At 40.8% G+C, this 26854-nt stretch overlaps 1 protein-coding gene across 2 annotated transcripts in view; it reads left to right on the top strand.

Moving 5' to 3' along the window:
- The window catches only part of SH3PXD2A (SH3 and PX domains 2A), a 334390-nt gene that overhangs the window by 28812 nt on the left and 278724 nt on the right, over positions 1-26854 (top strand). For both annotated transcript variants that reach the window (XM_054983545.1, XM_054983544.1), the window contains exon 2: positions 12681-12761. In XM_054983545.1, the coding sequence (XP_054839520.1) occupies positions 12681-12761 (81 nt within the window). The remainder of the gene's footprint in view (positions 1-12680; positions 12762-26854) is intronic.

Here is a 26854-nt window from a genome sequence, read left to right as displayed (position 1 = left end):
CCATGTAGCATGTGTTTCGGTAGTCTAGTCTGGAGGTTAATAAGTAATGTTCAAATGTTATAATAACAAGGAGTTTACAAACCAGGCATAATACTAGTGCATGTTGCTGCAATATATGCAGTCACTATGTTGTGCAAATGGCAGCAACACATATACCATTTCAGTGACTACTGGATTTTTCAGGGTTTTCATGCATACCAAGGCATAGTAAATATGTGTGTTGCTTCTTTGTGTATATGACTGTGTATATTTCAGTAGTGTGCACTTTATACATGAATAGTAAGTTCTGGAGCTCATGTTTATAACTTCTGAAAAGGGCTTTAGGCTGGAGAACCGACACTGGAAAAGAATACTTTGAAGGATGTGTACTTCCTTTGCCTCTCTCCTCACCTGTTTAGTCTGTTCACTTGAAGGGGAAAACAGGATTTTCTTTCTCCCCATGCTCACATTCGGATAGTTGTAATAGCAGGACTGGACTAAACATGAATGTTTTCCCTGCCCTTACACAAGCTTGAGTATCACCTTGTCCATCAGCAGCACTGCTCTCTCTCTCTCTCTCTCTCTCTCTCTCTCTCTCTCTCTCTCTCTCTGTATGTGTAGCATAATCAGCAATTTTAAAAATCCTTTTAGATGCATGATGAATATGCAGTAATTGGAACTAGATTGGAGATTAGGCACTAATTGGAAATTCTTAGGCACTTTCCTAGGCATGCTGCGTCAAAGTTCCCTGTTGATGGAGGACTGCACTTTGCCAAGTTTAGGAAAACCCAGGCTTTGATTGCCAGTTGCCCTCTGTGAAAAAAACATGGTGATATTCAGTTGTGGGTTGTTTATTAATGTCACACCTCAGTGAAGTCTCTAGTTGATTAACTGGGGAATTGACATTCAATATTGCAGCCAGATGCAGCCTTTGGCTTAGTTCCTGAGCTACAGGCCTCACTTTTAAACCATGCTTGGCTAATTTTCCTTGTCAGCGAGATTTGTGAGTCAATGATGTGTTGGAATAGACTTTCAAGTGAAAAAGGGATGGAGGGTACCCAAAGAATGGATGGGTCTTTAACAGGCATAGCAGATGTTACTATATCAGGGCAAAGGTATTTGCTTTTGATGTATCTGGATCATAGGTTGTGTTTGGTTTATACTTTGGAAACTGTTTTTGCTCATTTAGTGACAGAAAACATGGAATTCAGATTATACAAACCTCCTAGCAGATCATAATGAAGTGGGATCTCAAATGTTTTAGATTCTTAATCCACCTCATCTGAATGATTTGGTAGCAGATGATAATGTTGTAGAAACCAGTCTACTAATAGAAGATTCTACATCAAACTAAAGTATTAGTTCAGTGTTTCTCCGACTAGGATCCAAGGCCTCCTGGGAGTCTGCTCTGCTAGGGTACTCCAAGAGGTTTGCACATCCTTTGTAAGGACAGTGGGCCAGCTGTTTTCGCTCTCACCTGACTAATGTGAAAACAGAGACTTCTAGGTTTTCTCAGAATGGGTTCAGGACCTCTCCACCTTGGGGATGGTGAGAAAATCTGCTTTCCCCTTTTGTAAGAGTGGGAGCTCGCAGAATTGCTGCTGCCCACAGTCATCCAACCTTCAGATCACCTCAGAGTTCTAGCTTAAAAATGTACTAATTGATATCTGGTAATCAATAACATAGCCCTAGGAATTGTAATTGTTGAGTGGCACCAAGGCAGTACAGTCCTAATGCAGTCATCATGGTTACTTTTGGTATTAAATTGAAATGGTTTTCAGTGTTTTCCAATGCAAAGAATTTCATTTCAGAGATTCCACTCTATGTATGTGGACAATTAACGGTAAATGGCAGGTTGTGTCCAATTTGTCTTTTTCTCTTGTATATGAACAGCTTGGAAAGTTTTTCCAGCTCCTTCCCCACCCCTATTTGGTGGCCTCTGGTTAGACATTATTAACCAGTAAGAACGTTTCTTACTGTCTCTATACATACTCCCTTGGGTCAAGGCATTTTGAGTTGGGCACTATAGACAATACAAACATTTTTCTTCATCTTGTCTTAGAGTGTTGCAGATATGGTTCACATTGCATTATTTTGAGTGCATGAGAGGATAGAGGCCTCCATGGGACATGAGTGGCTTTGAAGGGGGAGGCTTGAGGTTCCACAAAAATTTAAATCTAAAAAGGGGCCATCAAGTTGCTGAAATCTGAGAACCATGATTCTATTTTATGGCTTGCTTGAGCTGGTGCAAGTCAAGCCATGGAAAGTCAGTCCAGTGCTGTGATTCTCCTTGGACCTTGGTAAGTTCTGAAAGGAAAAAGGAATTTCATAGTTAGAGAACTGCAAATTATTTTCTTTTCTCTTTATTCCCCTTTATTATTTTTATTTTTAATTTCAAATGTGTACATTTTGTAATATATTGGTTGGTCTCTATAAATGTAATTATATTACTTTTGATTTTGGAATTTGTCCGAAGAATTGTCATGGTTGTTTACAGCCTTTGTCCAGAAGTGTGGAATATCTGCCAGGAATGTCTCTTGGTATCCTCACCTTACAGATTATCCCTTCCAGAGGCAACTGTAATTGTCCAACAGAAGTTCTAGAAAATATATCTAAAGAACTAGATGTGAGATCCTCCATGGGTTGGAACTGGGGACACCACCTTTTAGAGCCCAACATGCAATTTTAAACAATGTTGCAGAGGCCACAGCATGGCAGAACTATGTGCTCTTTTTTCATCACTGAAATACCCCTCCCCAAGCTGCTTCAACACTTAAAAAGGCATGGAGGGGTGAGGGGTGGGACAAGAGCACCTTGTCATGTTGTACTTCATGCCCAGTCAGGATCAGGCAGTGGTGTTCCCATGTCCCAGGAGCACTATCATGTCTAGTTGTGCCCTAAGTGTCACATACAAACTCCTGGTGTCCCCTTCTTTGCTGCAAAGTAGAACTGGACAGGGGAAATTTGGAGAAGAGGAGTGGTGTGGTGCTGATGCTTAACTCTCAGCCTATAACTACTTTCCTCTTATGGCTTCACCAAGTTATTTGCTCCATGTTCTAACTTAGTGTTTAGCTTCACAAACGTAAATCTGGGACTCTGTGTAGAAGAGGGGGGTGAGTATTATCAGAAAAGCTGGTGGGGGCAGAAATGTCAAGAGCTGTCAAGACAAAGACTTCCTTTGGCCTGCTTCACATTCAGATGCTTGATTAGAATCATTATATTGCTACTATCGCTGAGCAGCACCTTGCCAGACTACTAGTGTGTTCAGAGTCGTTTAATCAGCCCCCTGGAATGTTCTAACCATAGTCCCTCCAAATTCTAAGAAGTGAGGATTGATTATACACCCTTATGTACAATGCAAGTAGGCGTGGCCTGGCAACCAAAAGGAGACCAGGAGGGCAGGGATATACTGGTGTGATGTCACTTGGTGTAGTATCACATATTTCTAGGAATCGCCAGAAACTCTTTGGTAAAACTTTAGAGTTTCTGGTGATTCCTAAAGAGGACTCATGTCACTTTCTCTGGGAAGTGACATCACACTGTCAGTCCAATAGTCATTTTTTGTATTTTTTCTCCTGCTGCTGCTCAGAGCCATAGTGGGAAATGGGAGCTGAGGGCCTTAAATGTAGCTTGGCAACCCTAAATGCAAGCTATATATGGACTGAATTTTTCTGAGCATATATAGAGAATGAGTATTTAAATTAGAGAATTTCTAGAAAGAGCTGCAGATTTCTAAACCTTTTTCTGGTTGCATTTTGCCCTTCGATTTCTAGTCCAGAGAAGAGACTCATCTTTCAGCAAACCTATAAAAGCATCTTGTCAAGGTGACTGGTATCTTCTTCTCACAAAAGGCCACAACAATAAAGCCTATATGCACTACTTAAACATTTTAGGTATAGAGAATCAGAGTCCCTTTGTTTGTTATCAGCCTGGTAGTAATCCTTTTGATCTTTCAAGGAAAACCTACTTCTTGCATCATGAGTAATCAGGACTTTTGTGCAAGTAAGAACGGTTTGACATCTTGTGGCAGTGCAAGATAACCAGGGGAAGTTCTGCTTTTGACCTGGGATAAGACAAGAAGTTCCTTTACTTTCTATACTTTTGAATGTTGTTGGTTGATTGTCGTTACAGTTTGCGTGTAATTTTATCTCATTGAGGGTGTCTGTAGAATTGCAGGCACTCTTTCAGACAGCCAGTATCAAGTCCTGCTAATTTCAACCTTTTGTTTTATAGGAATGTTTTGTGGCTGATAACATTCAGTCAGGAGAGGTGTAAACACTGGTTATGATTAATGTTCTTTGTTTTGTCAGTCCTTGTCTCTCATTCAAAGCTGATTCATATGTTACCATTTCCATTCATGGAGTCATTTCTGAAAGTGGTTGCCATATCTGGGCTGGATGTGATGTGAACTATTCGTCTACCAATATTTGCACTGTGTGTCTTTGGATCCACTATTTATGAATAGTTCATCCTTGAGTATAGAAGTCTATCCGTTTAGCACTAGTTTGTCAAATAGATTGATAATGTTTGAAGGAGAGGTCAGATGTAGCAATTTGCAGCTTGATTAACGCCTCCCTCTTTTTGTGTGTGTGTGTGATTGCAGCAAGCAGAAGAACATTTTGATACACTGCTACATTTTCCCTTGTAGTAAGACAAAATTAAAAGTGTTGCAGCCAACAGTTTGAGCTTTGTGAATCTTGGTGTCTCGGAGCTTACATGAACTTTCTTTTCTTTCCTACTCAGAAAAAATGGGGAAACACTCTCTCATTTAGTACCCCTTTAGGAATTTCCACTCTTTGGAGCATGGAAGTCCCCAGAGACTTAGCATTGTTTGACATTGGCTGTAACGGCTTTTGAGACTGCTTCTTTTTTCCCAGGCCCTGCGTCTACATAGGATATTGCATTTGGAGAGCAGTTTCAAAGTTAAGAATCGCTTTTGGAAGATATTCATATTCATATAAACTACATGGTTTGTTAGTTTTAGGACAAGGCTTTCATTAAAAAAACATAAGCCACAGACCAGATAGTGTTGTACTTGTATAGAGTCTCTTTTAATGGTTATGCAAACACACTGTTTAAAACAATGGATGACAACCCTGTTAGGTTGTTCAAAACATGTACAACTATATGCATGATAGGGAGAGTGAGACCATGTCTGCTAGCCTTGCCTCTGGATTTCCACATGTACAGACAAATGTCTCCATAGGGCCTTCTGCAAGTTCAGGTATATTGAACACTACAAAAAGCTGAGTCTGGATTGTATATACAAAGTGTACAATGTGGTCCCTGCAGTCATTCATCGCTATGTATTACACCATACCTTCGTGCAGACACAGGAGGAGGGGGAGACTAACCTGTAAGTTTATAAGAATCTCATATGTTTGTCCCATATCTCAAAAAGTCTTTGAAAAGCCTGTTAATTGCAAAAAAACATTTTATATAAGCCAAGACAAAGAGGATGCAGTCCCTAAAAATTCTAACAAGCAGTGATGACAAATGGAGTATTTAGGCAGAAAGTAGACCATGCCCGCACAATAAAAAAGGCCTTGATTTATGTTTCTAAAATCTTTAGAGGGTCATCAGACGGATTTCCGTGTAAGGCTTTGTCTCACTGCCTCAAAGATGAATGGCATTTCATGTTAAGGAGAGTTGCTGTACTGTCTGCCCAACCATGATAGTTCTCTCATAAGAGAAATTTCATGTGATTGGACAGACAGTCCAATCTGCTGCACCGCTTGATCTGATTCAGTTGAAACTTTTGAGTTTTTTTTAAAAAGACAGGCATCCCTCACTATAGTTTGCGTTAAAAATAGACCTCCCAGCCCCCTGGAAAGATTCCTTCCTAGGGAATAATGGACCTGGTTAATTCAGAATATATTTGGAATTAACCGGGAAGATGATATTGGTATATCTGAGAATCCCAAATATACTGAATCACACACCCCTACCATGCACCAGACCTGGTGGTGCTAGAGAGGTTATCACTGGGAATGAAACACCCGAGCCTTTCCATTCTATTACAAAAATTAACATACCTGCAAAAAATTTTCAGTTTGTTCTTTCTCATATACCTAGGACAACACAGTGGTGATTCTGCACTGCTAAACTATATCCACAATCAATGGTTATCATAACTGATCATTCTGAAAATAAATTTAAATCTGTGATCAGGTAAGGAAAGGTGAAAATATGTGTGCATATTTAGTTAAGAAAAAATACAATTATAGAGGTACATGATAGAGATTGACATGAAATATAAAGTAAAAGAAGTGGAGACGACTTTCTTTCCCTTTCTTATACTATTAAAACTTGGGCTCACCCAGTGAAATTAACTGGCAGAAGTTACAGTTGTGTAGCAAGGTAATTTTATAACTATGGTTTTATTCCCCCCCCCCCAGCATCTGTCTATTAGAAAGATGCTGATGAAGTTCCTGTTCTTTTGGCGCAAGTGTACAAGATAGGTTTCTCAACTGCCAAATTCCTGTCTGGTTCGGATGGTTCAGACAGAAAAGAATTTCCCTCTGCCTACCTCCCACACTACCCCTTGTTCACTGCCCTCTTTCTGTATTCTTCCACTTCCCTCCCACCTAGTACATTTTGAGAGTTATAGAACGTGGAAGAAGGAAGTGGAATGATAAGAAAGATGAAAGCGATTTGGAGAGAGTTTGCCAGTCTCTCCCTACATCCTGCATATGGACCCCCACTGAGCCAAGGTGCCTGGGACCCTGGACTGGCACCCCAAAATATCCATGGCTCCACTGAGAAGATTTACAATCACAATACGTAAAGGAAGGTACTTCTTCAGAGAATACAAAATGATATATGGAGCTACAAAGATGTGCTGATGGCCACTAGCTTAGATGCTTTTAAAGAAGATTAGACGGATTCATGAAGGATAGTTGTATCAAGGGCTATTAGCCATGGTGGTTGATGAAAATCTCTGTTCCCACAGCCCCTCAGCAACTGATGGGTAACCAGAGTATGCTGCTGATTACCAGTTGTTGAGAGGATGTGGGGTGGCACTTCTGCCTTCTTAACCTGTTTTTGGAACTCTTTGATATATGTGGTTGGGCACTGTGGGGGAAAAGTTTCTGAATTAGATGGACTTTTCCCCTCATCTGGCAGGGCTCTTCTTGTACTGTAAATAATTAAATATTGTTTCTTCATATTTATTTGTGTGTTTTCACTGCTGCAGACATGCAGGATTATCTGTTGTGTTTCCCTTTTAATGTAGAAAACAAGGGATCTTCTTCAAACTAGAGGAATCTGACATCAGGACATGATGGCAGGTTACCCTCTGGATCTGTGTCAAAGATGGGATGTTTTCCAGAGAAAATAATTATTTTGATAATAAGCCACCCAGTGGCCCTTTAACTGGATACATTATTGTACAAGATAATTCATTTGTCTTGTTGCCCTTTGAAGACAGCAAAAAGGGAAATGTAGTATTATCTGGTAATAAAATATTTTACTGTATTTGATACATCACACAAAGATTTGTAAGGCTGCTAATTAAAAATATTTAGCCAGCTGACAAGCCAGTTTCTAATGCAACCACTTTTGTGGACCCTATATTTGTAATTATGACATTCCCTCCTCTTTTCCTTTTTTTTTGTCCTTAAACAGCAGAAATTGCACCAGAGGCATTTTTAAAATTCAAAAGTAACGTACTATTTTATTTATTTCTGAGGGGAAAGGTCAGATGAAATTGGTGTTGGAGATTGCCATCAAGTCATACCTGATTTATGGCAACCCCTGGTGGGGTTTTCATGGCAAGAGACTAACAGATGTGGTTTACCATTGCCTGCTTCTGCAGCCATGATCTTCACTGGAGGTTTCCCATCGAATTACTAACCAAGGCCGACCCTGCTTAGCTTCCGAGAGCTGATGAGATCAGGCTCATCTGGGCTATCAAGGTCACAGCCAGGTGAAGTTAGGGGTTGAAAATTTATGAGGTAATTCAACATAGAAATCTCTTGAGATAAAATCAGTACATGTACAGACTTAGTTCTTACATGACATGAGGTGGGATTCTAAATAACAATAACAACTGTGCATATATACTACTTTTCTAGATAGATTAGTGCCCTACTCACCGCAGTGTTTCTAGTTCTGTAATCATGACATTTAAAAATGAAGTAACATTTTAAATTGTCACTTCCCAGCATCTACAACATTACTCTCTTTATTATATGTTCTCCGTTTCATAATTGCATTTTCTTGAACAAAAGGTCCCAGGCACCTCATTTTTCTTATCTGCCCCCTGGAGTTAATATCCTCTGTGGTTTCATTAATCATAAACTCCAGCACTAATTTAAATAGCCCTGACAAAGGATTGCTGACATGCTGAATGCATAACAAAATTGATGAATATGATTGACTTAGCCAAACAGAGTATTTGACCTTTTGTTAAAATGTCTGGTGCCATTGGTGCTAGATAGCTTTTCTGGAACTGAGCAGGAATTTGAAGATGTACAAGAAAAATGCTCAGGGAAACTCCGACTTGAACTAGGCTGTAACTTAGCTTATGAACTACTTAGGACTGCATCTGGTTTAGAGTCCTCTTCAGGCACCGAAGTGGTAGGGGTATACAACAACATTCATTCTTGCTATTGACAAAGAGTTAATAAGGTCCAAGCTACGGCCAAGCTAGACATGATGCTGCAAAAAGTTGCCACTGAACAGGGGTGGTGAATTGATATAGACTGAGATTACAATGGGAGAATTAAGTCTCTGTGCCCCTCCATCTCCCTGACTGGAAATGCCCCTTCCCAGGCTGCTTTAAAAAGATATTTCATATTATTCCTATCTTTCCCCACCCCTCAAAACAGCCTGAGGGGGCATTTCTTACTGGGAAACAGCAAAGCTGGAAGATGTAAGCAAGTTTTTTCCCAGCACTGCAGCCCCAGTGTATATTACTCCCCTCCCCAACTACTTACCTCACGATTGTGAAGATAAAATGAAAACTTGAGAACCATATATCCTGCCCTGAACTCCTTGAAGAATAAAAAGTAGGATAAAAGTGTATCAGATTGTAATTATTTGGTACTAGAGTAAAAAAATGGTAAGTGAAGAGTTGTTTTAAAGTTTTGCAGAAGTGATGCTTTTAAAATGGTGGCAATGTTTGCATTGTAAAACATTAACAGCTAGGCTGTTACTTCTAGAAGACTGGTGAAATGTTGCAAAATACATGAGTGACAATAAAATAAGACCTCCAATAAAATGAAGGAAAATGAAGATTAATTTAAGGAAAAATTAATCTTAAGGAAAAATTAAGGAAAAATTGCCATTCCTTTCCCTTTGTTTTTGGTACAGTAACTGGTTTTAGTTTTCAAAAGGTGGAAGACTGTCACCATGCATTGAATTAGGAAGGAGTTTCCCACTACTTATAATGTAAATATACTGAAAAGAGAGAAAGGAAAAAAGTATATGGTGTGTGTGGGGTGGGGTGGGGTGTCACCTTCAGCTGAAGATATGTACCTGCCTTATGTTTACAAACCTGAAAGCAACTGCCTTGTCTGGGGGAACTGAGGGGAGGCACTGCTTATCTTACAGTAATCTCTGAAAGACAGAACTGCATTTGCATAGTCTCAGAGGAGTGTGAATCTCTGCAGCTAAACATCACAGCTTCAGCTGAGAAATTAACGTCTGTCCTCTACATGCCATGCTTTTTGTTTTCTTCTTTCCAAGTTCTTATCTCTTGGAAAACCAAAAGTCTCTCTGAGGTTACAGCAGGTCAGTTTTCAGTAGCACTGACCTTTATCTGAGATAACTCTGTGATCATTCACTGACCATTTAGGACTTTGCAGACAGAAAGAAAAAGAATCTGGAATTGCAGTGATTTGGTAATCAATTAGATTAAATTATTAAAACATTTTGATTTAAAAATAAGCCCTTAGATGTACAATGCTCTAGATTTTTTTAATGGCTGGTTACTACAATTTTATAAAAACAGCAGGAGGCAGGTGCCATTTTAGAGGTAAGTGTTGTCTCAGGTTCCATTCTGAAAGAAAAGCAGCCCTATAGTAATGCTTCAGATAAATAAACGAATGCTTCAGATAGATAAATAAATACTGCCCATTAAGCTTTTGCTCCAGTTCGGGGGCAGCATCTTGCTTCATCCTGCCCAGGATCCCCTAGTGGGATCTCAGTCTTGGGTAAGGCGAATCAAGTGGTTCACACAGCTCCACTTGAGTTTATCTCAGTCTCTAGTGAAAGATGACCTCTAGTCTTTGTGCCGAGAACTAATTAATGCAGGATGACTCTGATACCATCAAGTGTTTTGAAGGCATAACCTAACTCCCTAAACCTCTGCTCTCTATCAATAGGCCCCCTAAAATTATAACCCATTTTGGCAGAGGATAGTTTGAACAGAAATGTCGAACTACCAGGAAAGAGCTAGTATATTATATTTGTCAGATTCGTCACCATAAGAAAGGAACATCTATCAGTCTTCTCATCTCTTTGTGATCAGCTTATAGAAAGCTTCTTAGGCAGAAGAAGTTTGATCTTGCTGAATTGTAATGGTAGAAACTAGGTCCGACAGCCCAGGAAAAGAGGGAGCCCCTGTTCTGGGAATTCTTTTCCTTTGTCTTAGACAGATCCTGCCCCCCTTTATTGGAGGTTCAGATCTCAGCAAAAGACTGGCATGCTCACTGCAGCCAGATATTCAGCCCTCCCCCCAATTTGGGAGAATGAGACAGTGGGGACTTCTAGATCTGTCTGCCTCACCACAATGGCCTCCCATTACATTGTCTGAAATAAGAGGCCTCGTATCTTCCCTCTCCTCTGGTAAATCCCCTGACGAGAACCTGATCCCTTCTGAGTTTAAATCCTTTCCTGACTGGTGGGTGCCCGTCTTAACCAAGTAGTTTAGCCAGATCAATTTAACTGGGGGGGTTTTTTGCCCTCAGGGTAAGTATCGTAGTCCCAGTATTTAAAAATGGCTACAGATTGACCCCCCCAGGATTATTGACCAATTAACTTGCTGGACATATCCTCCAAGCTGTATGGCAGATTTTTGCTGCACAAATTGGAGGACTGGTAGACCTCCAATAACAATATCCATCCTCAGCAAGCACAGATCAGGAAAGGGGGAGGCACTGTTGCTCACTGCCTGACTCTTTACCAGCTGGCTCAACAGAGTATTAAGGCCTCACCAAGGCCGTGTTCGCAAATATGTGGATCTAACTGCTGCCTTCGACTCAGTAGCTCAGAACCAACTGTGAGTGAAACTAGCAAGTACTAATATCGATAAATGCCTATTGTTACTGATTTGGAACTTTCATTCCAATATATCTGCTAGTGTTAGGGTAGGGCCCACAGGCTCTTTAACAGAGGAAATCATAAGCAGGTGCATTTTGGACCCTTTGCTCGTCAGTCTGTATTTAACATAGTTCCAAGTCTGTCAGTCTCTGAGTTCTTTCCACCATCCTTGAGAGACTGGAAAGTATTGATTCTCCAATATGCAGATAACATGGTGCTGGTGTCCTTAACATGCATCGGTTTAAGAAAGATGTTGTACAAATTGGGCAATTTCTGTAAGGGCAAAGCTTTCCACTAGGCATTGGAGATTACAGAAATTGATGTATTGATGGGGTCAAGCCTACACAATTGTGTTTGCGTATTGCTGACCATGAATGAAAAATACACTCTTTATCTTATACTAGAATTTTTATTGTTTTGATGTTAAACTGGCAGAGCATCTGTTCCTATAGAAATGTTTACAGTAATACCTCTTTGATTTATTCTGTTAAAAAGATGCAGATTTAATCAGCTGATAGCCTTTAAAATATGATCCCTGGCATACTGGCAGACCACTGTTTCTTTCTTTCTTTCTTTCTTTCTTTCTTTCTTTCTTTCTTTCTTTCTTTCTTTCTTTCTTTCTTTCTTTCTTTCTTTCTTTCTTTCTTTCTTTCTTTCTTTCTTTCTTTCTTTCTTTCTTTCTTTCTTTCTTTCTTTCTTTCTTTCTTTCTTTCTTTCTTTCTTTCTTTCATAAAGCCCATTGTTTTTTCAGCTGATGTCCAAGGAATGATTCAGGCTTTATGTCTACCACATAGAAACTGTTGAGAAATGTTTTTGTGTAGCAGTGCTCCACATGTGGGTTCTGATATCTGAAAACGGCTCACCAAAGGACTGTACACATTATCTTGACATATGGTTAATGTGGTTTGAACAATGGGTAGGATCCTGCCTACTTTTGTCTTCTGGCCCCTCCCCCCTTCCCTCTCCTTAGATGTATTCACTGTGACTCGATAAAGGGCCAGTGCTACAAACTGTGTGCACACAAGCTCTTTATGAACAGTGTGGGAGCTTGCGTAAAGAGGTAGTCTAATGCTGAAGTACTGAGGGTGGACATCGGCAGGCGTCTATTTCAATTAGTTTGTGAGATTCTTAGGGGCACCTGTGGAGACAGAATGCTGGACTTTTGAACTCAGTCCTGCAAGACAGTTCTTAAGTAGTGATTGAATCTTCCTAAGCTCTTAGTGGGCTCCTTCCTCTGTGCCTGCCTGAATTTTGGCTATACATTTGTTAGTATCATGTCTTTGTAAGCATGATTGAAGTTAGATTATCAAAATGTATTCCAAAGTTTGAAGCCATCCTTACAAGAAACAGATCTTAACTTTGCCTGTGAACAACAGCAAATGTTTTAGGTATCAAAACGATGCAATAAGTAACACCTCTTTACTTTGTCTTTGCAGGTGTATATCATAAAAGTAACATGGTCAGACTCAACTTGCCAGACTATCTACCGCAGATACAGCAAGTTCTTTGATCTCCAGGTAACTGACTTGTTTTCCGGTTACTGCTGTAGGGGAAGGGTGTATGTTCTTGATTTCTTGCATTGCCTAACGCACTATTCATTAATACTGGGCTTAATTGTAATGCCTTCTAAAGAGGTTGCAGATTTTACATCCAGGATGTTCAGGAGATGGAATGGCAAATGAACTGGGGAAAGGGAAGCTATCTTGGTATGTGTGGGGGGCGAGGGGACATGTCATATCCTTGCGTGTTTCTCTATGGCCTTTCTTGCTGAGTAGTTCCTTCTTGACAGTTGTTTGGATTCCAGGAGCTTTTCTGTCTTGTAGGTTGGCCTTTTCCTTGCTTGTGGTTCTATTATAATTTTATCCCTTCCAGCTTCCCTGCAATTTCCCTTCTTTGTACTGGATATTCTTGTCAGTTTAAGCCCACCTCAAAGTTTGTCAGCTTTGGGCAAGTGGTAATAGTCCCCACCCCATAGTAATCTTTGGTTCATAGTCTCCTAAACTGCTGCTAGCTAGAGGAAATGACAAGGAACTGAGAAGCCATGTATTTCCAATTTTTGCATTTGCATTTCTCAGACACGGTTGAAGGAACCCTGCTTTGCTATCCGTGTGCTATTTATGCAGCCGTCCTCTTAAATGTAGTTGCTGGGAACACGTTTCCTGTCGCCATGTGTTGTATGTCGGAACCCTATTTCGGATAGCACTACAAGCTTTGCATCGTCACGGAGGAGGTGGACCACTGGCGCAGGAAGTTCCCTCTCATGCAATGTAAAATTTCCTTCCTAATGGCAGCAGCTTTTGTGTGAAAGGGACTACTTGTCATTGGTGAAATCGATGGCAATGTGTTCTAATCTGGTCACTGAAGCTACTTCTCTCATTGGAAACAGGAAATAACTAAGATGTGAGTCATGAGAAAGAAGTGATGGATTGCTAGCAGTATACAGTTGGCTTGATTATACTTTGGGGGAAACTTTGATGTCTGTCAGAAGCTTGTGGCATAGAGCTATGGCTGTTCAGAATTCACAGTAGCTGCAGTTGCTTACGTAGATGGATGCGAGCTTTAAAGGCAGACAACATCAAATCTGTTTCACTAGAAGCTTTCAAGGAGAAGATTAATACCAGCTCTTAAAAAAAAGATTGACAATCCAGTAAGCAGTGTTCATTTGCAAGCAGCTGTCCAAAGCCGGAAACCCAGCAATTCCATCTACTTTAGTGTATGGACAGCTTACTCCACTGGCATCTCTAATAAATGTGTGTTACGGCAGCTAGCTTTATGACTCATGAACAGTTTCTTATTTGGGTAGCTTGAACTTGCATAAAGTTGCATAGGCTAATTTCATCATGTTAACTTCCATTGTCCTATGTGGAGAAGAAATTCTTGATTCTTCTGCATCTGATGTTTATACATAACAACTATTTTTAAAAAGTCATTGGCCTCTATAGAACAACTCTAAATCCCAAGCAGTTTTCTTTATTTGTTAAACTCCAGCTATTCCCCCCCTTGTCTGTGTTCTTGTAAGTCTCCTGGACTTTCCTGTTAGATTTGAAAAGTTCCCATCAAGCTAAAATTATCAATGGGGTTAGTGTATTGCACAGGAAATGATGTCTCCAATCAAGGGAGAAAGAGTCTTGAAAGGTCCCATTGATAAGTGGCAGGAGAAGGGGGGCTAACACCAATGGAAAATGGCTGTTGAGCAACATGTGTCCCTCTCCGTTTCTCACTAGAAAACATTGCAGGAAAGCAAACCCTCCCCATCTTCCCACCCTCTTTTAATCCTGTTGTCCCTGGGCACTTTAGGTGCCTTTGTTCTCTGAGTTGACTTGAAGCACCATTGGCACACAGAGTACGGCAGCATTCACAAAAAAAGGGCTTAATGACAGGCAGCCACGCTTAGCAATCTGTATGCTATTTAAGCATATTTATTTCTTCTTTTTTTAAAAAAAACTATCCTTCCTTTACACAGTTGCCAGCTTTGCACCATCATTGAAAACATGTATGCCACAACACAATACACTATCAGCACTCCAAAAACCTCAAAAAAGGCAAACTATTTTATTGATGTACATATTGGATCCAAAGGGCAGTGCAGCACGTTATCTTGTTTGCTGTATTGGAGCAATATAATTAATTCCCAGGAATATAGGAGAAAGGATCGCCATCTGGCTGCATCTTTCAAAAATAAATTCTCTAAGGATTTTTTAAATAGGAATCCCATAAAACTAATACGCTCTGAGGTTCAAAATCTGCTTGTCTGTCAAGAATGCGCTCTTTATAGAAATACGGTGTCATGAGATTCTTTCCCCTTCGTAGTGAAGGAACAGTGCAGTACTATGTCCTTTCTGCCTGTCCTGTCTCCCACTGTCTGTTGTCTTCCCACCTCACAGGGTTGTTGTGGGGATAATAATAACATACTTTGTAAACCGCTCTAAGTGGGTGTTAAGTCATCCTGAAGGGTGGTAAATAAATTGAACATTATTATTATTATTATTATTATTATTATTATTATTATTATTATAACTTCCTCTCTTCTCAATGGATGCTGTGCAACAAACTTTCTGGTGCAGCTCCTGTTTTGTTAAACTAGTAAAATGTACAAATGTTCCCAGTCGTTAGCTGTTAGAAAACTGGTTAAAACTTTTCAGAGAGCATTTATTATGATATCATCTTAGAGATTAACCTTAGCTTCTGTTCTTAGTGTTAATTTTTAAATGTATAATTATGATTATATTTTTGATCTAAACTTCTTTGAGTCTTATTAAAAAAGCACTATCATCCTCCTCCTCCTGCCATTAATGTACGTATGGCAGCTCTACTCCTTGCCTTATAGCCCCATCAGCCAGCTCATCAATACATTGCATTCACTGGCCACTCTCCTCTCTGATGGAGTGAGTTTGAATGGACCTATCACAGAAATGATGCAGTATTGAGTCAGGAATGGGATCATGAGTGTGGGGAAATCTCCTTGTATGCCCATTGCTGCTTTCATAGGAGTGGCTCAGCATGCAGTGGGTTAACACGGGAGCTGTGTTGAATGTGATTTTATGGCTTTTTGAAAAAGAACAGGGTGTGGGTCATCTGATGGAGTCTTATGCTTGGCGCACTGTGATCTTGCAAGATGCTGGGCCACGTGTGACTGTTTTACTGTCAGTAGCTTGCATCATTATTTCCCATGCTGGATTTGGCTCCCTCCGTTTTCCGTGGGAGCTGCATCCGCTGTGTTGGGCTCATTTCAAACAGCCAGAAGTGGGGGGAGGGGTTAAGAGAGCCAACCAAAGAGATCAAATAGCTGTGCAAGAGGGCTGGGAGGCGTGTGTATTTTACAGCTTTGCTAGAGGTTTTATAGGAACACATTGGAGCTTGTTTCTCATGGCTTCCTCTCGTGTGTCAGCATGACAGCAGGGATAGTCCATTCTGGAGCATAAGAAAGGGAGCTCTCCACCTCGTTGATGAAATGAATAGCACTCCCCTGGAACAGCCCTACTGTGCACAAGTATGCTTCTGCTTTCGGCAAGGCTGGCGCTCTGCCCATCAATGAAGACTTAGTCAGGTTATCTAAGCAAAGCATAACGTACCTCAGCAAAACATGGATTGCTAAGGTCTCAGATATGCTTTTACTCTAATCAGGAGTATATAAGCTAAGTGCTGCATAGTTGTTACCAGAGCTTTTTTCTGGCTATATGCAGTGGTACACAGTACCAGCCCCTCTTTTTGCCAGTTGTCTTGGGCCCCTAACACAACAAATGCTATTAGTACTGACAATCTTTTTTAAAAAAGAAAAAATCACTGGTTATTACAGTTATTAAAACTACTGTGGTAATGGAAGAATGTTTCCATGAGTACATAAAACAAGTTAGAATGCTGGATTAGAACTGGGAAGACCCAAGTTCAAACCTCACCTTTGCCATGACATGCACTGGATGACCCTGGCTACTCTCTCTTTCAGCCTATCCTACTTTTGCAGTCTAGATGTGAAGATAAAATGGAGGACGGGAAAATTATTTCTGTTGCCCTGAGCTCCTTAGAGGAAGTGTAGGATAAATATGTGATAGATAATGAGAGCAGATGCTTATGTATCTTAGCATTGGATGTTATTGTTGGTCCTATCTCCAGGATTAACTCTCATAAAGCCGTAACTCTCACAGCCGTGGCCTCTGACTCTCATTTTACGGTTTGTCTGTAATAGCTAAAAAATGGAATTATTTCCCTCTCAAAAAGCATGTACAATTCTAGGAAAATCAAAGTGCCACAAGTGCTGTTCTCTGAATACAGATGATATTTTTATTGCAGTTTTCAGTATAATCATGCCATCGTGCTGAGGGCCATTGCAACCCAGAATTTTTACAGCCTGTAGGAAAATGCTCTGTAGCCACTCAGTTTTTCAATCAAGGAGGCTCCTATGCCAGCCGACACTGCACGAAGAATTTAGGTAGGCAGACATGAAATTTAACCATGCCGCAGATTATCCCATGTTGACATTTTGACTACAAAGAGCCATCTGAAATATCAGAATATTGCAAAGCCAAATAAATGAAGCTTTAGTTTTCACATTCTGTCTGTGTATCAGTTTGCAGAAAATGACCTTTTGAGTGCAGTTTGCTGATACAAGTGGGTTTTCTTAAAAGAGGCAAAGAGAACCATTCACTACCATCCTCTTAGAATGTTTGGGGAAAGAAATAATTTTATTGGGTATCAGGAGGGCTTAAAGTGCTTTAGGGCTTTTTCAAGGATGAATATGAAACTTCACAAATTTTGCATGTTGTTCCTAAGATAGTCTTGATTATTTATAGAGCATGGAGGAATAGCTAAGCAGTAAAAGATACATCAAACAATAATGTTAACCATAAAATCGGTAATTTCTAGCCATAATGCCACTCTGCCCGTTGATCTGAAGTATCAACACAGCACCAGCCAGTTGCTGAATCCAGTTTTATAACACACTTACTTTATAAACAATCCCATCCTCCAGTTACAGTAACTGTTATCAATAAACTTCTGAAAAGGGCTTTCCATTTTTAATCTTTATCCTTGCAACTTTCTTGTAAAATAGGCCAGAATTCCAGTTTTATAGATAAACTGTAAGAAATTCTGTAAGTCCAGGGCCAAGGCAGGATCTCAAAACAGATGTCTGTTACCCCTTGGACCACAGGCTTCCTTCCCTTGGCCTTAGAAGAAACAATTCATTTCATGTTGGATTCTGGGTAATCTTTATCATTGGTAAAGAGGCTTCCATTGAGAGTGGTTTGACCACTCACTGCAGTCCATCTTGCTGTCCAGGAGCCAACTGATGATGATGATTATCAGAGGATGATCTTGAGCATTGGTATCTTATATCCCACCAATCACTCTCTCCAAGAACCTGGATCCCTCTGTGATAAAAACAAATAACTTTCTTTTTTTGGGGAAGGACATTTGGATGTTTGTAGGCATTCAGTTATTGCTGCTAGAATGCCAAAAGGCAACAGATGGCAGCTAGGTCAGCAGGAGACAGCACGTCATACTTGCATACTGGCAACTGAGCGAGAGTACATTCTTAGCAATTGTTAGGAAAACCTTGTCTCCCACCTAGGTTAAATGCATTTGAGAGAAGCCTTTGGATGACATAACAGTGGATATCACACCTGTATTCATATGAAAGGAGTTGCAGACACGTTCTCGGAAAAGCAGCGGGAAACGAGGCAACAACAAGCCAGACCCTCATCGGACAGTGTCTCTAATGACGAATTTCTTCTATAAAAAATAAATTACTGGACTTATTAACAGAATTGTATGTATTTAAGGATTATAATACGGGTGATCCTCTTATGACTATGTGTCTGGAAGAGTGTTGTTACCTGACTTGCATATGAACAGGCATTGACAAGTGGCTATATATTCTATTGGTTTGTTTAAAAAGTGGAAATGAGAGTAAAGAGTGCAAGCAGTTAGAATGTTACGGTGGTGTTTTTCTTTTTTTTCACTAGAGCATTTTGGCCATAACTCTCCCTCTTTGTTGTGTTATGCTACAGTAGATGCCAAAGATCATTGTGAAAATCCCATAGACTAGAAATTATTTTAAATTCACACAGTTGTAAGCACTTCCTCTCTGTCTTTCATGCCTCTGTTACTGAAAATAGGTAGCATGTCAGAGATCATGCAAGACATTATGCAGCATAGTGGCAAAGCATGATGGCTGGAAGCTCCTTGTTCAAATCTTGCCTCGTTCTGAACTTACTAGTAGCAATGGGCAAGCCACTGTCTCTCAGCCAAGGTCCCATATTCAATACTTGGCAAATAATGTTTATTAACCATGCAGAACTGGTGTAAGGATTATTTTGCAGATGTATATGAATACTCTAAAGCAGCAGTGTATACCATACCATACCACGCCAGTGATACACATACCACCAGTGGGACACAGTAGTAGTCAAGATGTGTGGCAGGGCTTTCATAACAATTTCTAAGGATTCATTGTCTCTCAGTCCCCATGTCCACCTGCAAATGTGACATGCCGTCTCCTGCTGACTCTACCTGTTGTGGTTTATCTATCTGTGATCCTCTGGCTTGCTAATAGTAGTAACAGAATGCCTGAAAACATGTAAATGTCCTTCTTGGAGAATGAGGGGTATTAGTTTTTTTTATCATGGTGGGGCCCAGGTTCTTTGCTAAACTGATTGGTAGGGCATCAGATATAAAGGGTTGAAAACCACTGCTCTAAAGCATTATTTAAATGCAATCTATTGTGATTCATAGATGACATGTAACAATTCACATCCTCTGTTTACCATCTGTAAAATGGAAACAGTGTGCTTCTAGAAACTATTAATACTAAGCACTCTCAGATGACAGGATTTAACACATACCTTTTAGAAATAAGGGATTTAATCATGGCAATGGTAGAAGATTTTAAAATGTGCTCCAGTCATTTATTGCAAACCCTTTGTGACTTGTTATGGTATAGAAGGTTGTTAACACTGCTTAGGATTGCAGTGTAAGCAACTCAGAAACTCTCATTGCTTTGAGGTATAAAATCTCTGCACAGACTGTGGGAAATCCCATGAGTAGATGTTAATATTCACAGCTGAGAGACAAAGCAGCTGAATTTGGGCCCTTTGGCTGGTAGAGATTAGGGGAAACTGACAGATAAAGGAATAGTTACTGAGGCAGTAGATTGTAATGCTGCTTCTACACGCAGGGTCCCATAATTATTTATGGAAAATACACCAGTGTGCTGTGTTCGTTTCAGGTGTTCATATGATTTACTGTGTAATCGCCATGGCCATGTGATGCAAGCAGCATTATTTATGAAGCTACCTATCACTCAGAATCTAGGTCCACATTGAATAGGAAGACAATCTATCCCAGCAAGTCTCTCAGAGTTATAGTTCATGTTCTTATTTGTTGTGCTGAAGTACTCCTAACCAAAGAGAGAGAGCTGGCAGCGTTAGTGAGAGGAGGGGAAATCAGATAGCAACAACAACAACATTCAATTTATATACCGTCCTTTAGGACAACTTAACACCCACTCAGAGCGGTTTACAAAGTATGTCATGCAACTGGATGTATTTCAGGCAGTGTTAAGGTACCATTTTTATGAGGGAGGGGTTCCATCAAGAGAAGAAACAATGTTTTCAAGTGCATGGGAAGAAATCCCTATTAGTCCCCTGCTGTTTGAGAAATGTTAGAGTCATTAATTCATCTAGTTCAGTACTGTCTACTCTGAGTGGCTGTGACTCTCTTAGGTCTTAGGCAGAGAAAGGTCTTTCTCAGTTTCAGCTATTTGGGATCTTTGTCCAGCAACACTGTCTTCTTTTCCATCCCCCTCTAGCCCAGCAGCAGCAGGCATTGCCACCAGGCCCTGCAGTGCCTCCTCCATTGGCACCTCAGTTGCAGGTGCCTCTATAGATCACCAGGCCACATTTCCCATTGGAACAGCAGCTGCAAACACTCTTGCCCAACCCCCAGTATTTACAATCCATTCCTCTTATAATTGTATTGGGATCACAGGGTGGCCTGTGGAGTCTAGAAACTGTACTTATGTACAGCATCTTGTGTGTTGAGATGTAAATATACTTAATCTGCACATTTTACACAACCTCTAAGCCCGTGAAATTTGCACTAGCTTGTATTTAAACGCTTGTTCAAACCCTTGTTTAAATACAAGCTAGTGCATGATCTTCTCAGTGCAGTTTTATTTTACTGTGGTTTTTTTTTTAATGACAAGAGACCCTGCCTTGCCGTGGTCCTCACATCTTCAGTGGTATTTATCTTTTAATGTTTTTGTTGTTGTTACTGCAGGAAATCATTTTTTCCCATGGAAACTGTGAGCATTCATGGAAATATAAAGCAACAGTGTTGAGTTTTCCAAGACATATTCTTCTGTCCTGCCTGAGAGAGTGATTAGAGCAGGGATAGGCAACCTTTTTAGCCTAAGTGCCAGTAAAAAAAAGAGTGTCTTCCTGTGAAGAATGTTGATATGCTGGCAAACAGAAGACAAGGATTGTACAATACTTAGCTGGAACACACTGGAAGTAAGCAGAGCCTGTGATTCCAGCGCTTGCCTCTGTTGTTTGGACAGAGAATTGGATGAGTGCCACGCAAAATGCAAGCAACTTCATTCATCGCACGTGTTGGGGGTTGCCTAACTCCCTACAAAAGTATTTTGTAGCAATGTATCCTCTAAAATACCCCATATGTTTGCTTACATTATTTATAGTCTTTATATTTATTCACAGCCTTTCTCATTGAGACTCAAGGCAGATTACATAGTGTGAGTCAGTACAGTCAATTGTAAAGACATTTCAATAAACAAAGTAAGGGGGGGTATATAAATGCAAATTTGCAAAGATTTAAAACAAGCAGAAATCCAATACAGAGTTGAAGAAATGCTGAAACACAGCATAAATGATTCTAAGACCGACATATTAAACAACATAGAAACTACCCAATATGGTCATTCTTACAGCAACAGTACATAGTAGTAAAATCTATAGTTCCGATCTCTTTACTGGTGCAGACTACTTCCTTACATTACAGCTCTCCTATTTGAATACCACCCCCCCTCTGTGAATAATTCAGTTTTGCATAGTTTGCATAAAGCCAGGAGAGTGGGGGCTTTCTTGACCTCTTATGCACTGTGGCTTGAATTTTAAGCCTTATTCCATTTGCACACAATTGGCACTTCTGTTCACCTAAGATTTCTTTTGATTTCCCTGTCTTCTATTGTATACCTCAGTTGCACCCTGTGGTGACCTCTCTCCTCCCTGTGCTTCATTTCAGGAAGCATGACAGATTGCAAAGGAAAAGGTCTGTTTCATGCATGCAGTTCCACTTGCTTCATATAGGATCCACTTATATAGGATATATTAGAATAAAGACATTTGGTAGTGTTTGGAATATAATAAACCCTATCGAATGTAACATTTTGAATTCAGATTTGCTGTTTGCAGTGCTGGTATGAGGACCTGCTTGCAGAAATAGTGTGAGGAACTGTATTTTTTCTCCAGGTCGATCTGTTGGTCAGAATCCTAGATTTTGGCAAAACCTATCAATGATTTCACATAAGGTATTATTTGAATAACCAATTCCCACATAATGTATCCACCTGTAGATACTCATGCAATCTCTTTTTAAAAAGCCAATCAGAGAGCACCCAATATTATTTTGGAAGAGGCCCAGAGGCTAATTACATCAGATGGGAAATGAGCATATGTAGTTAGTGACCACAGAAGAATGGTGCCAGCCAGAGAATTATGATGATGTATTAACTCCTTCTCAAAGTGGTAAAAGTGCAAACATACCTCCCAACACTAAACCACACACCCCTCAGCTCAGCTAACTCCTGTGTGTTCAGTTATTTATAGTACTAGAAAACAGCACAGAGTTCACGCCCACATCCCTAAAATACAATTCTGCTTTTGTATGGTGAATGCAGTCATTCACTTTCATGAAGGGTGCAGAGAACGAGATGAGAAGTGCCTGTTGTGCTCACATCCCTTGGCTGGTGATGAGAAGAGCTCTTTGCTTGCAGAAATACCCAGCATAGGGTTATGGGGAGTTTATTTATGTTATTGCATTTAAGTGCCAATGGAAAATCACCCCAACAAGACTGGAGAAGTTACAGATGGACCTGGCACTTCCTGTTTGTTCCCACCTTTTCTAATTTTATGGTGGGGGTTGCCAGAAGCTGTGGTGTTATCAAGAAATTGCCTAGAGGAACAAAGCAGACACAAAGGGTTTCTTCAGGCTCCCATTTTAGTGTTGCCTTATTGTCTTGAAGCATATTCCTTGTTTTTGTGAGTGGGAGTGCCATCCCTTATGCATTAACTACACAATCTAGTATTAAAGTAGTTTGGAAATAAATGCATAGAAGGACCAAGGACGACACTCCCAATTAAAATGATGGTCTTCCATCATGTGTTTCCTTCTCTACTATACATTATTCAGCATATGAGGCCTAGTTTGGTGTAGTTGTTAAGAGCAGCAGGACTGTAATCTAGAGAACCAGGTTTGATCCCCTACTCCTCTGCTTGAAGCCAGCTGGGTGACTTTGGGTCGGTCACAGCTTCTCAGAGCTCTCTTAGCCCCACCTACCTCACAGGGCGATTGTCGTGAGGATGATAATAACTCACTTTATAAACCACTCTGAGTGTGGCATTAAGTTCTCCTGAAGGGTGGTACATAAATCGAATATTGTTGTTGTTGTTACCAATTATTCTTAGCAAAAAAGTGAAGGCAGCTGATTGGGGGAAAGGACAATGAATCCTTATAATTTTGCTTGTACCTAACAAAGGCCAAGAAACTCTGTCGAAATCTAGGAGGATTGCTACGTATATCAGCACTCCATTTTTGGTCCTCCTGAGGGCCAATGTTACATTTTGCATTTGATCACCACAAGGACTTGCAGCACGATACCAGCTGCAAAGCGCTGCAGGGTTCTGATTCTGGTTGGGACCACAGCATGGGGGAAGGTGGGACTCCCACTTCCCTCCTATGTTTTTCTGATTCAAAATGGTGCCGGAGGGAATTATGGAAAGATTAAACTACTCCATCTTTAATCTATCAGTCCTTTTCGTTTTGCAAGATGTGCGTGAATTAAACCAACACAAGATTTGCCAAAAATATGTTTAACCTTGGTTTAATCCTTGTTTGGAATCCCTGGTTAATAGGGAAATCAGCAAATCATTAGTTACTGATGACAATGGTTCTTTAATTTGATAACTATACACGAGGGAGGAACCTGAAGAACCACCAGTTTCATTCATGATGAATTGCATAGTATGTGAAATATTGTCTGTTTCCATCCTTAAAATCCTGAGGGGTGGGGGGGGGGTGGGGAGTGTTCAACTGTGTTGCAGGGCTCCATTTGTATCATGGAAACTTGGAAAGGTTAAGAAAATGCTTATTAGGAAACCAAGAGTCTACGCCTGACAAATTGCCTGTGTGGGTTGGAAGGCATATTGGAATATAATTTCAGCTGTCTTTGGGTGTGTGCATACTGATTCTGAGTTTTGGGGAGAGGAGAAGGAAATGCTTCTTCTCATTGATCCCTTTCTCTTGGGAATCTTTTGGTGTTGCTCTTTGAAGACATGGAATTCATGCCTACAAGGAGCTGCAAAAATACTAAGGCGTCCACTCTGCCATGTAGAGCATCAGCCTGTACCTCTTCATCAGGGGAAAATCTGACTGGGAGGATACCAGTGCCTTGCTTGAAATGAGCCCTTCAGCCAGCATATGTGTTGCCGCAGCCTTGTATAGATCTTTTGGCTGGGACGGTACCATTTCAAGCTAGATTTCTCCTTTCCAGTGGTTCTTCTCAAGAGCATGCATTCAGAGTAGAATCTTACTCTTGAGTAGATATGCTGGCAGAAACTGCAAACTCTTGAAATAAGAAATTCTGGTATGTGAGGAAGACATGGGAGCAGAGTGCTCTAGCTGAGTCAGCAGAACTTCAGAGAGGGAGCCAGCTGTTTCTAGTAGGCCTGGGGCATAGCCTAGTGCAGGAGGAAACTGGCCGAGGGGGGAAATGCAATTATTATGAGAGCAAAACTGCCTTGAAGTGGCCAGTGGTGCATCTGCTTCTATAGAAATCTACTCTAGACCCAGGAGAGATGAATAACTACTATTCAGTCTCACATATAACATTCTTGAGCAAGGTTGTTCAACAAGTGGTGTCTGGGCAACTTCTAGGATTCTTGAATGAAGAATCCATTTGGATCAATTTTTATTTGCTTTTAGGCATAGTTCTGGGACTGAAATGGCCTTGGTCCCTTGCTGGATGACAGATGCTGGGAGATGGATGGGGGAGTGTAACCCTGTTAATTCTCTCAGCAGCTTTTCATACCATCGATATCCTTCTGGATGACCTTTTGGGGTATGGACTACGGTGGTTTCAGTCCTACCTTGAAGGTAGGTTTCAGAGTGTGATGCTGAGGAACTGCTGTTGTGCTTCTTGGCCTCTGGCCTGCAAGCTCTCACAAGCGTTGACCTTCATGCTTTTCAATATCTATGTGAAGCCACTAGGAGAGGTCATCCAGAGATTTGGGCAGAATGCCACCAATATATGGAGGACGCTCAGCTCTATCTTATGCCTTCAGCAGATCACAGGGAGGTTATGGAAACCATGAACAGGTGCCTGGAGGCAGTTTTGGGATGGATGAGGGTTAACAAACAAATTTAATCCTGACAAAGAAGAAATTGTACTGTTGGGGGGAAGGTTTGACCCAGGAATTATGATGTCTCCTGTTCCCAGTGGTGTTGGGGTCCCCCTAAAGGAGCAGGTTTACAGTTTAGGGGTGCTGCTAGATCTAGGCCTGAATAAACAGGTGGCAGCTGTGGCTAGGGGCGCTTTTCACCAACTTCAGGTGGAGAGTGAGCTGTGGCCTTTCCTGGACAAAAAAGATCTTGCCACTGTGGTGCATGTCCTGGTAACATCTAGATTAGACTACTATAATGTACTCTATGGTGGGGCTGCCCTTGAAGACTGCCTGGAAGCTAAAGTTGGTACAGAATGCTGTGGCCAGAACATTGACTGGAGTGGGTCATAGGTATAGTGATCTGCCCTTCCTGCTCTCCTTGTCTACAAGTACCTGAGTGGAGGTGTGGGTCTGCATGTATGTGAGAGGACTTTCACCTGCTTCCCCCTTCCCTCCTGTTGTATGGAGTATATACCTGCCAAAAATCAAATTTATCTGCCCTTCCTTTGCTGTCAATGGTTTAAGGCACTGACAGAGTGCATGCGCTGGCTGTTACACACATTCCTCTCCCTGCCTGCCTAGTCAGGTGCATGGATAAATGGCCAGATACTTGAGTATGGACTGTTTGGCCACAGTTTGAGACCTTTCAAAAGGAAAAAGTTTTTTATTTGCTAGCATAGATTTCTGTTTTCTAGGAGCACAGAGGCACAGGAAACTAGTATGAGAACATTAGCAGAAATGTTACAGAAAGTAATAAAAAGAAATAAAATGATAAAGCTAACTAGATTGTACAAGTCACTAGTTTTACCTTGTCAAGTTTTACCTTGACATTTGTTTCCAAGAAATGGACACAAGCCAAGCTAGAACTTTGAAACAGAGGCTAGTCACTCAATTTCTCCCCATTCCCTGATTCTTGGATTGCACACTTTCACAGATTGTGCTAACCTTTTAATTATTTTATTCCTAGCTGGGAGGGTTTCTCTTTGACCTCTTCTGAAATGGGAGTTGAGTCCCCACACTTCCGGCCAATCCCAGTTATAGCCAAAAGAACATCTTCTGCCTTTATTATCACTTCAGTCTTGTTCCATCTACAGTGGCTCCCAATTGGCTTCCCAGCTCAATCGAAGGTGGTAGTATAGACCTTTAAAGTCCTGTACAGCTTGATGCCAGCATACCTCAAGGACCACCTGCTCCCATAGGAATCTACCCACCCCCTCTGGTCGTCTTCTTGCTTTGCATGCCTCTGCCATCTACAGCATAGATGGGTGGCAACCTGGTAAAAGGGCTTTCTCAGTCATGTTGCCAAAACTTTGGAATTCCCTCTCCGAGGAATTTGGCCAGTCTCCCTCTGATGCTGTCTGCTAGCAGTCAGTGAAGACTTCTTTGTTTAGTTTGGTGTTTCCTCACTAACTCTTATTAGCCCTTTTCCCTGTTTGTGT

This window comes from Eublepharis macularius, chromosome 6 (genome assembly GCF_028583425.1).
Source record: "Eublepharis macularius isolate TG4126 chromosome 6, MPM_Emac_v1.0, whole genome shotgun sequence".
Taxonomy (NCBI): Eukaryota; Metazoa; Chordata; class Lepidosauria; order Squamata; family Eublepharidae; genus Eublepharis; species Eublepharis macularius.
Note: the sequence above shows the minus strand (reverse complement) of the source record. Positions and strands in the feature narration are given on the sequence as shown.